This window comes from Erinaceus europaeus, chromosome 16, assembly GCF_950295315.1.
Source record: "Erinaceus europaeus chromosome 16, mEriEur2.1, whole genome shotgun sequence".
Lineage (NCBI taxonomy): Eukaryota > Metazoa > Chordata > Mammalia > Eulipotyphla > Erinaceidae > Erinaceus > Erinaceus europaeus.
This window is the reverse complement of record NC_080177.1, coordinates 7266093-7278062: the sequence shown is the minus strand read 5'-3', so window position 1 is coordinate 7278062 and position 11970 is coordinate 7266093. Positions and strand designations below refer to the sequence as shown.

General features: G+C 49.3%; 1 protein-coding gene across 2 annotated transcripts in view; it reads right to left on the bottom strand.

The window, feature by feature from the left end:
- RORA (RAR related orphan receptor A) overlaps positions 1-11494 on the bottom strand; it is a 933557-nt gene extending 922063 nt beyond the window's left edge. For both annotated transcript variants that reach the window (XM_060174402.1, XM_060174403.1), the window contains exon 1: positions 11264-11494. In XM_060174402.1, the coding sequence (XP_060030385.1) occupies positions 11264-11432 (169 nt within the window). In that variant the 5' untranslated portion in view covers positions 11433-11494. The remainder of the gene's footprint in view (positions 1-11263) is intronic.
- Positions 11495-11970: the final 476 nt, after the last annotated feature.

Here is an 11970-nt window from a genome sequence, read left to right as displayed (position 1 = left end):
GAATCACACAGATGTATAATCCCAGTAAAAAAAAATAATACATATACATGTATAATTTTTATATATTTATTTATTCCCTTTTGTTGCCCTTGTTTTAGTGTTGTAGTTATTATTGTTACTGTTATCGATGTTGTTATTGTTGGATAAGACAGAGAGAAATGGAGAGAGGAGGGGAAGACAGAGAGAGGGAGAGAAAGACAGACACCTGCAGACCTACTTCACCGCCTGTGAAGCAACTCCCCTGCATGTGGGGAGCCGAGGGCTCGAACCCAGATCCTTATGTCGGCCCTTGCGCTTCGCGCCACCTGTGCTTAACCCACTGCGCTACCGCCTGACTCCCATACATTTATAATTTTTAATTAAAAAGTCTAGTGGCATTTTAACAATTATGGACACAGTTCCACTCCCGAAGGCCAGCCAAAGGAACAGTTATTTTCATCTCTATCTACTACATAGTAACTTGCAGGTGTGTTGCAATACCCCCTCAATATCCCTCAGGAATCTCCTATGGGACAGAAACTTCACTTGGTTCCTTACTGGAAAGTCTGGGTACCTGAGGCAGCTCTGGAAGGAAGGTGCTTTTGCCCAAAAAGGGGAAGGTCCCCCAACCACAGTGTGACCACTCTCTATGAAAGGGGACCTCCCCGCAGACACGTGATAACTGCTCTGTGAGTGTCAGTTGGCAGGCAGTTCATAACATCCCTTCTGGCTTTAACAGTCTTTAGTTTAATAAACAAAACAAAACACGACCAGTGGCAGGGGCCTGAGTGAGCCCCCTTGTCTGTAGTGAGCTTATTTCCCTCCCCAACTTAAAATCAGAAAAGACAGTCCAGGACTTTCAAGAGTCCCCTGTTTGCCCAGATTCTCCACTGGCCCTCGAGACGCCTGTGGATGGGTCCTCACCGATTCTTGGCCTTCATCGTGTGCACTGTAGTCGCCTATCTTCTGGCTTCAAGGCCTGGTCTTGTGCATACAACATGCTTGTCCGATGTGGGTCCTGACTGCCACAGATGGAATATTAACACCTCCAGCGATTGGCATGTCATGGAGTCGAACTAACGTGATGGCTAAAAGGGAGATGGCGTTATCATCAACGTCTGTCCTTTGCCCTGGGACACTCACCCTTTCAGCTGCCCTGTCCTCTGGCAGGTGTCTGTCTCTCCACTGTGCAAACGTCCCTGGGCCTACCAGTTTTGACCGTGGCCTTCTCCATCGGCTCTTGGCTCTGGTGCTGTACTGTGGTAAGGAAAAGCAAAGCAAGTTTATTCACGAGTTTTCAGACCTGAGACACTGACCCTTACAGGCACCTGCTGTCCGTCCGGGGGGCTTGGAGAAGTGGTTCCTCTCTGTACAGCTGGGGGACTGGCAGGGATGGCCCAGGAGGGAGGAGAAGATGTGATATAAAGCCTCTTCACTTCCGGAAGGGCACCGTCCCGGCTGGTTGTCTTCTCTCTGGCTTCATCCACTGCTTCGGGGTTTCTTGAAAACTAATTGTGAGAGTCAATAAACCGGCCTGCCAACTCCCAGGACGCACCAGGGAGCCACGGCGCTGCCTGCCTTTCAGCCCTGTGCAGGCTCGGGTTTGCCAAGGATTCCCTAACGGGCCTCCGGCAATTGGCATTCTCCACAAGTTCACCAGGACTTCTCAAAAGTGGCAACTCCTCCTCTTCTCACTGCCCTTGGTGACCGATCATTTTAAAAAAATGGAAAAAGTCCCTTTCAGAGGCAGAGCTGCCCTTGTCTTTCTAAATGTTCCTCCTACATTCACAGCCTCAGCTCCAAACAAGCACAGTTCACCATGGGCTGCACTCCTCTGCCCTGTCTCAGCAGTCTTCTGCCCCCTCCCTGTTTCCACCACCCTCAAATAAAATACTTTTCACCCAGTGAAACACACGTTAGCTGTGGGTCTCCTTCTTTCGCGCAGAGAAATGTCTGTGTCTGGAGATTGTAAAGTCACCTTCAGGAAAGAGGCATACAGTGGGCTGTCAATTAATCAGGATAAGACAGGAAAAGAGGGGAAAAAAAAGGTCTGCTTCTTGGAACATGCGTCCACACTCCGGGTTTCCAGAAGATCTCTCCCATACAGCCTGAGATTGCTATGTATGCCTTTTGTTTGGACATCACTAATTCTGCACCTTGCCACACACAGTTGCTAGTAGTCTGGATTGTCTGAAATAATGATCACCATTCAGACTTCATTGTAAATTCAAGTGTTGGTCCACCACCCACCCCCCATCCTGTGTAACCTGCTTGTTGAACTAAATGTGTCAGTTGATTTTTTTTTTCCTAGCCTGTACTTTTCAGTCCTGCATCTCCTTGACACAGAGACTTGTTTTATTTATTTCTTTATTGGGGAATTAATGTTTTATAGTTGACAGTGAATACAATATAGTTTGTACATACATAACATTTCTCGGCTTTCCACATAACAATACAGCCCCTACTAGATCTTCTGCCTTCCTGTCCAGGACCTGAACTCTCACCACCGCCCCCACCCCAGAGTCTTTTACTTTGGTGCAATACACCAGACAGAGAGATTGTTTTTAAGCCACTTTACCGCCCCCCCCACCAAGCCCCAACCCCGATGTCGCCATTCCTGTCACGCACACAGTGCCATCCAGTTTCAACGTGTCATCTATATACGATTTTATTTCTTCTCTCTCCTTTCACACACGCCTACCACTTATGTACGGCAACTTCGCCACACTCATATTTCATAAACTTTATCAGTATTCAGTCAAATCCTCCCCCGCAAGTCAGCCAGGTATTTTTCACATTGCACTGCCTATGTAGCAGGCCTGAGGATCCACGGCTCCCAGAGAGGTCTCCCGGTCTTACCCCCCACCCGCCCACCGGTCTGTTCCTCACCCCACCTTACCCCTCCACCCCAGGTGACCCCCAAAAGAACTTGCCACAGTGCCATTCTGCCCACAAGGGCACCAACTTTCTGACTGTTAGAATAGAATTTAATTTCTTAAAACTCTAAAAAAAAAAAAAAAAAGGAAGCTAGTTCACAATCAAAACTCCACTCCCCTACTAGCAACAGACAGAAACAGACTGGGGGATGGATCAACCAGCCAATTTCCATGTCCAGCAGAGAAGCAATTACAGAAGCCAGAACTCCCACCTTCTGCACCCCAAAAATACAAGTTTGGTCCATACTCCCAGAGGGGGAGAAATGTTAGGGGAAGATGACTAGAGGGCTCTGAACGCCAATTCCATCAGGGCCCAGAGAGAGAAGAATAAAAAGACAAGAAGAAGAAAAGGAAAGACATTCAGAATCGTAATAGGTGTAGGTGTGACTTAGAAAGGAAGAGAGGGGGAGCCAAGCAGTAGCGCAGAAGGTTAAGTGCACCAGGTGCGAAGCTCAAGAACCTACATAAAGATCCCGGTTCAAGCCCCCGGCTCTCCACCTGCAGGGGAGTCACTTTACAAGAGGTGAAGCAGGTCTGCAGGTGTCTATCTTTCTCTACCCCTCTCTGTCTTCCCCTCCTCTCTCCATTTCTCTCTGTCCTATCTAATTACGACCACATCAATAACAACAATAATAACTACAACAATGAAAAACAAGGGCAACAAAAAAGGAAAATAAGTAAAATAAATATAAAAAAAGAAAGGAAGAGAGGGCAGAACCATAGAAAAATGGGCAAACATATGTAAATATAGATAGTTATAGAAGTAAGTCAACCCACATCTATGATATATAAATATAGATAGTTATAGAAATAATAGTCAACCCATATCTGTGACCTTGGGAGAACCACTGCAGTTTCCAATGGAGGGCACAGGGACGCAGAACTCTGATGGCAGGAAAGGTGTGGGACTGAACCTCTGTTATCTTGTAATCTTATCAATCAATTTTCTATCACTATTAATAATAAATTAAAATAAAAACCTCAATCCCACAGACAACAGTCAGAGATGATTCTGGGTTGGGGGACTGAAAATTCACCACAATGCCCTAATCCTTCCACTCACTCCTGACTTCTGTTGTCCCTCAGCAGACACAGTTCTGGGCAGAAGGGAACTTTCTAGGTCAGTCTGGGGTCCCCTTGCAGTATCAAGGATAAACCACCTGAACTCCTGGTGGTTCATAAGGGCCTGCCCTGCACAGGAAGCCCAGCTGGTAACTAGTCTCACTTCCAGGGACAAGACAGTCACAGGGAGAACAGTACCCAGGTAGCAAACACAGTGAGGCGGTTTACAGTAATAATGTATCAGCAGTCAAAGCTGGAAACATGACAGGGGCTGGGGGATGGCTCTTTGACCAACATACGGGAATTGTTACCTGTCATTCCCGTCTCTTATCCATTCGTGTGCAAATGCCGAAGCTGAAAATGAGGCTGTCCTAAACCATAAGCTGGGGGAGTTTATTTCTCATCAGACCCCTCTGGTAGGGGTTTTCATCAGACCCAATGGCAAAGTGACAACAATTGCGACCAAAATAAAATAGTCATGATAGTAATTGGGTTCACACACACACAAGCATGAAGCCGCCAGAGCTGAACTTCCAACACTGTGACATCAGAGACACAGCAAGGTTAATGCTGTGATTAAGATCAGTGGAGCAACCCCGAGGCAGGCCCCTCTCATGGCATGGCTTCTCATCCTGGTCCAGTGAAGGACTGAGCTTGGAAAAAGACTCCCCTGGGGTAGGTGGTGGGATAGGGGATTGAAATGGACTTTCTGGATGCTCTTGTAACTCCTTCTTCTGACTCCTGAGTTCCCTGACTTTTTTTCAGCAAATACAAGCCCTCCACCAAAGTTCCACTACCCCAGGAAGAGGTAAACTCACTGACCTTTTTCCATCATTCAGGACTCAGGGATGAACGTTCCCTAATGCCCTGGTGGTGGAGTGCAGAAGCTCTTGGTACATACCACAGCCTCCCTGAACTTTTAAGAAATGATTTTTCCATCCTTCCCACCTTTAGAGAAAGGAATAAGGCTCTGGACACAGGTCTGGATGTTCCTATCAGGTGAGAAGCTCGGGAAACCGGAAGCAACTAGTTGGGTTGATTCTGCATCCGGAAACAAATGAGGAAGGGCCCTGACATCAGAATGGAAGGACCCCAAGAAGAATTTTCGAGTTAGGATCAGGACAGATTTAGCCCGAGTGAAGACACCTTCTCATTTCCAGTTGTGTAATGTACAGTCAGAATTCATCCCCAGAACCGTGACCCCTGTGATACCAAAAGATCTTCAAACCCCCAGGAAAGATTCAATTACATTCCCTGTGTCCTTTCTCCAGTAGGAAAGTGCCTGGCATGGCTTAAAAAACACATTCACTAAGGAAGAGACAAAGGTATTTCTGTTTCGTCTTCAGTTAACCAGGAAACAAATTAAAAAATCAGTAACATCTTAGTCTCCTTCTAGAAAAATCATGCTTTACTGCACAGAATTAACACTTAAACACTGATTCTCTCAATCGAAGTCTTTTTTCCAAAACATTCATTTGAAATGATTCCATTTTATTTTTCTCAATATACTGCCTAAGAAAGGCAGGTGAAAGTTTTAACAGTTCAATTTCCAAACCAACACGTCCCATCATGAATGAGCCATGTTAAAGAGCTGTGAAACTTTTTTTTTTCAATGACAGGAGAAAGAACATACAATGAGAGATAGGGGAAACGACAGACAGATTGTCCTGAAATTTGCAGCCAGGGGAATAGTCCTGGAAAAGATATTCCACACACCAGGTTGGGGTTCTTTGCTCCAGGGCTAGAAGGCCTTGCAAAGCAGGAACGACCCCCACCCCCCACCCCCCACCCCAAGTTGTTCTGGAAGAACTGACTACTAATCTGGGCTGAAGAGTCTCGGGAATCTCTTTGTGGGATAGACCAGTGTCTTACTCCAGGTCACCACAAATGACTCATAAAAGATAAAGTGAGCATCCCATTAGGAAAAGCATGTTTTCTATACAATATTCTTTTTTTTAAAAAAAATTACCTTTATTTAGTTATTTATTTCATAGAGACAGCCAGAAATCAAGAGGGCAAGGGGAGATAGGGAGGGAGAGAGACAGAGAGACCCCTGCAGCACTGCTTCACCACTCACAAAGTTTTCCCCCTGCAGGTGGGAACCGGGGACTGGAACCCGGGTCCTCGCGCATCGTAACATGTGCACTCAAACAAGAGTGCCACCACCCGGCCCCCCTATGAAACATTCTTTTGTCTTGTTCTTGCCCTTAGCTTCCACCACCCCCCAACCCCCACCCCCCCCAAAAAAAAAAAAAACCTGAAAAACACTTATGGGGCCTGCTTCCATAGACACAGAAGCCTACAGGGCAGCAGAGAAAAGAAAACATTCCAAAAAAAAAAGTAAGCTAAACTTTAAGAGACCATATAACACAAACAGAATTCTCGTGACATCATGACTCAGTCTGCCCTTGAACATCACATCAGGTCGCACCAAGTACTCAAGATAAAGATGGGAGAAATACTGGAGAAAAACAGGCATCTTGACAAAGAAGTGACTTGAGTGTGTGTTCCATCGACTGGCTCCTCCCCCTCACCAAGAGAAGAGCCCATGAGCCTGTCCCATTCGCATCCCAAGACCAAGCCCCAACCAAGCGTGGACTGTCACCAAAAAAACCTCCAGAACCTTTTCATCTGGAAGCACGACTCTTAAGTCCAATGAACATTTTCTAGCCTTCTAAAGCACCCCACCTAGGAGTCTGGCGGGAAACTAGCGGTCAAGGCTACCTTGTCACTCCCCCCCTCCCAGGCCCACCTCCAATTTGCAAACATCACTCTCCTGGTTAATGTTCTTCTGCCAGCCTTTGAGATTTTCAGCTTTGGAAACAGACATATCCATAGAAAGCTCCCAGAAGTTTACTAGGAGGGTTTGGAAAATTCCAGCAGGTGGCTAGCATGCAGAGTCTGCTTATAAATATTTTTAGCCACCCAGGCAGGCAGGATTCAACTTCCGGATTAATAATTTAATTCTTTTTAAGAAATAAGGAGGAAGCAACCGAGAAGGTTAGCATAACGCTCATCAAATGCATTTCCTAGAAATTATTCTATTACATTTTTAAAGGGTATAATTATAAATGTTTTTATGAGCAATTTACCGGAAAATTAAAGTCCCTTAGTTTAAAAAATTATTATTATTATTATTCCAACCCTCTGGCAAAGAAGTTTTATCCCTGCTAGAAGCTTCCCTACCTCCACCCCCAAACTATGGGGCATGGTTTGTTTGTTGTGGAGAGCGGAGGCGAACACAGCAAAGTTGTTCTGTGAGTAACTGAGTTCTGGGAAAAGCCCAGGTAAGAACATTTACCAGAGAGAAATATGGAGGCTGGAGGTAGGGATGAACAGGACGGGAAGGTTGGAGACCACAGGCTTTAGTGGTTGTATAATTGCTGGGGCTATGAATGAACTGCAGGCCTTATTCACAGACTTTAAATTCATCTAAACTGACCCCAGCCAAGGAAGGGTCGGTCTCAATCCTAGTTTTTCTGCATTAATCCCATCCTTTCATTTCAGTTTTTCTCTCTGGTCAGCCTGCCCTAAGAATCTGCCACCTTCAGCCCTCTCAGTCCCAGCATGTGAAGCTCAAGGCCTTGGGAGTCAATTATTGGAGCTACCGGCATCTATTTAATAAGGAGGTTGTGAGAGCGGGGAGAAAGGGTGTTTTTTTAAAAAAAAAAAAACAAAACACTTATGACACAGTGCTCCTGGCTTTTCCAGGCCCCTGAAGGCCTTGATAAATTAAGAGATTCACAGTTTTGTTTTTTCCTTCTGCTTCATTCTAACTTTCTGTGATACATCTTGTCTTGTCCCCCCCCACACACACACACACACCCACTGTGCCATGAAGATGGCATCACCACTACTACCTAGCAAACTCCAAGTGGATTCACTTAGTGACTTCAGAAGGCTAAAAGCTAAGGGTTCCTGTCCACTTTATTAGGGTCTGGGGGGGGGGGCACAGGTCATCCATGAGAGTCTTTAAAAAAAAAAAAATCACACCTCTGGTCCTCCAAGCCCAGGCACTGACTAGACACAGTCCATTCACATGTGCTTTCCCCACCAGTGTGCAATTCAGCCACGGGCCCCAGCTTCCCTAAGTCCTGTCCCATGAGAGGTCACTTCAATGTCACAAGAATCCAGACCACACTCTCTGGCAGGCTGGTAGCTGAGCCTGCTACCCTCTGAAAAACATGGTCCACATCCTCAAGGCCAAGAACCCCACACTCCAGCCTCCTTTGGGGGTTTGGAAATGCTCATTTGGAGGAGCTTCTGTTTTTTGCTTTTGCTTTGGAGTTGAGGGCTTTTCTGTTTTAAGTCTTAAAAAAGGCGTAATCACCTAGTGTGTAGGTTAATTTCTTTCCGATATTGTAATTTATGCAACATTAATACTGGATGCCAGCTCCAATTTTCTTGCTGCTTACACTCTGGGAGCCGACTTGCATATTCTGCCAACTCCATTACATCATCTGAAAACCCAAACATTTCCCAGTTTCAGAGCCCTCTCATCTACCGGGCCCACTTACACATTCTCTCTTCTCCTCCCTGGCTTATGCACACAAAGGCTGGTACCCCCTGGAGAAGCAGGCGCTACATCTGAGGCGAAAGGCTGCAAATGCACATCATTTCTGGAAGCTATTACTACTGCTGTGTTAGCGAAAGGATGTCTCCATCTCTGACCTTCCTCTTTCCATTCAGACTGTTATATAACCTAGTGACTGTGTGCAGGCTGTGAGTTGAATGTTTGGACTTGACACACACACACCCCCACCACCACCACCAATTAAAGCTCCTAGAGGAGGGTGAGGTGGAGGGGTGGGGAAGGCTCAAAGAAGAGCGAGTGAGTCGTGAGCCTCTGGGGGGGGCAGGGGATATAGGTCAGCAGGTCAACTCTGCACACATGCACCTGACTTCCACTCTGTGCCACCTTTTCCTTTTCCTTTTTCTTTCTTTCTTTCTTTTTTCTTTTTTTTTTGCTGAGCCCAGGGGGTTGGTGGTACTGAATGCCCCAGCCAGTTATATAATTTGCAAGAACAGCAAGTTACGGATTTGCTCGTCGTCTTCGGTTCTGCAGCCTGCCACCCTGATCTTTTGCAAGAACACCTTCTGGCAAGAATGACACCTGAAGCAAGGGAGCAAGGGGGAGGGGGCTTAGGCCAGAGGGGGTGGCAGTATAACCAGCCATTAGCGCTGCTTCCCGTCCTCTATGTGCTCCTCCCTCTCCCATTTAAAAAATAATCATAATGAAAGAAAAAGAAAGAATTAAAAAAAAAAGCAAGCAAGCAAACCCCAGTAACACATCAGGGGATTTTCTCCAGTGTTTCTGATTAACCCTGTTACATAACCCGCTCGCATTCCAAATCCACCGTCTCAGGGTCTAAATATACTCTTTGTAGCCAAAAGCTGTCCACATACAAACTCTGCCCGCCCGGGAGGCGGCGGCAGCGGCAGGTCCTGGGGGGGGGGGATCCCCCCCTTCAAACAGAGGTTCCGTGTGTTCACTCTCACGAAATCGCCTTTAATTAAATGTTTTTCGCGTGTGTCATCCTGATGGCTTTGACTGTACTCAGATTCCGTGAATGGGAAAGCGCCCGGACAGGAGGTGTGGCTAAGATGGGGGGCGATTTTTTTTTTTGAGGGGGGGTGCGGAGGAACTGTTAAAACTGCCAGCACCTGATCAGCCATATTTCCATCTCCAACTCTGACATTCCGGGGAAGGGAGTGGCTTCCGGGACCCCTCTCTGCCTAGCAGCGGGGGCAAGTATTGGGGTGCTGGGGTGGGTGGGGGGCGCTGAGTGGGTGCCCGGACAGGGGCAGGAGAGGAGCTCAGTCCCCAGCCCCAGCGACTCGCAAGAGCCCGCTTGTGACAGGCGTGATTTATTCATTATTTACAACAGTAATTAAAGCCGTGGCTTCCTCCCAGTCTGTGCAAACTCCTGGCGAATTCAAATAAGTAACATTCTCTCTACCCCCACCCCAACCCCCGCTTCCACCCCTTGCAATCAGGTTCGGACCCCTTAAACAAGAGAGAGAGTGTGTCAGCTTTTCCCAACAATCTACCAAAACTAAGAAAAAGCAAGAAGGGGCGGGAGGGGCAGAGAGCACCCCTAATCCCTTCCCCACCCCCTGACACACACTCCTGGACACCTACAACAAGAATGGGAGTGGGTAGGTGGAGGGGGTCTAGGGGATAGGGCCTGGGGGCATTGCTCGCAGCAGCTTTTCAACTCGCGCTGACCATTTCCAGGGCTGGGACAAGTTTTTTTTTTTTTTTGAGGGGCAGTGGGGGGGCTCTGGTGCCCCTGCCAACGCGCGCCCATGCCCCGCCACCCCCTCACCCCTGCCAGTCCTGGTGCTGGGCTACGAACCCCTGTCTGCAAACTTCCCGCAGCTCCCCTGGCCGAGCCCGCCCTGCAACTTGGCTAGTGCCTAGTGTGCCCGCATCCCGCTCCCTGAACCCCAAATCCACCGCCTGCCCAGCTGCAAAAAAAGATGTCCGGGAAAGGGGAGGGTCGCCCCCGGGCCCGGACCCGGACCCAGGAGTGCCCCTCTTCCATCAATCAGCCTTAGAGTCTCACTACCACCACCACCCCATATGCATACACACACGCCACACTCAGTTCTACGAGGGGGGACCGAACACACCCCCAGACTGATTCAGGCAACCCGGAACTGTCAAAAGGAGAAAATGTAAAAAAAAAAAAAAAAAAAAAAAAGAGGGGAAGCACAGAGGGGAGCCAGAAACCGATTTTTGCACACCCCCCCACCCCCACCCCACTTTAAAAAGACACTGCCTCTTTAAAAGTTTCTTTCCAGGGCCCCCACTCTCCAGTCTCCCGTGTTTTTTTTTTTTTGAGGGGGGGGGCGTGGAGGGAGCCTGTGCAATTTCGGCCAAAGCGTCTTTCCTCTTTGCAAAAAGAAAAAAAAAATTAATTAAATGAAATCGAAGAAAAAAAAACATTTTTTTTGCATTGAAATAATCCCAGTCGGCGAGGTGTTAAGTGGGGTGGGTGAGGGGGGGGTTGCATTGAGCCCACCGGCTGTCACGCCATCCCGGGGGCACCCCCCTCCCAGCCCTCCAGCACCCCAGCCCCGGGCTGCAAAAGTTTGCAACATTTCTGGGGGGCGGCGGGGGGGAGGGGCGGGGGCGCGGCGAGCTCGGCGGCGCCAGGAGGCCGGTGCACCCCTCGCACCCTGGACCCCGCGCCCCTCCAGCCCCGGGACCCCGCACCCCGCCGCCCTCCCCGCACGCCGCGCCCGACCCGGCGCCCCCTCCCCAGCCGGGGAGCCCCTACCTCGGCCGCCGCTGCTGGAGTAGCTCTGGCGGCGCGGCGCGGCGGGCGGCTCGCTCTTGCGTGCGGGTTCGGGCTGCAGCGGGGTCTCCCGGGCTCCGGTGGCCGCGTCCGCGCTGCTGCTGCCCGGCTCGCTGGCGGCGGGGTCGGGGGCTGCCGGAGCTGACTCCATGTTTTTTCCCAATGTGGAGAGAGAGAGGGAGAGAGAGAGAGAGAGAGAGAGAGAGAGAGAGAGAGAGAGAGAGAGAGGGAGAGAGAGGAGAGAGAGAGAGAGAGAGGAGAGAGAGAGAGAGAGAAGAGAGAGAGAGATCGCTGGAGATGGCGAGCTCCGAGACTCCCTCTATCTTCTGTTTTCAGAGCGACTCTATGGTACCACAAAAAAAAAAAAAAAAAAAAAAAGGGAGAAGAAGGAAAGGAGACCGACCGGGGAGAGCCAGAGAGAGAGATAGAGAGAGAGAGAACCGGAGGGAGAGCTCAGGCGGCGGCGAGAGCGCAGGGAGCGCGCCCGTGTGTGTGCGCCCCACTCGGGCCGGGCAGGGAGGCGGGTCTGGCCGCGGGTGCAGGCAGCCCAGCCGGCCGCCCCCACTCCCACGGACACCCCCCCTCTGCAGACCCCAGACTGGGAGCCAAGCGCCCGAGGCCAATTTGAGGAACAGAGAGGTAGGGTGGGGGGGGGGAGTGGGGAAGTGGGGGCTCCGTCCTCCCTCCCC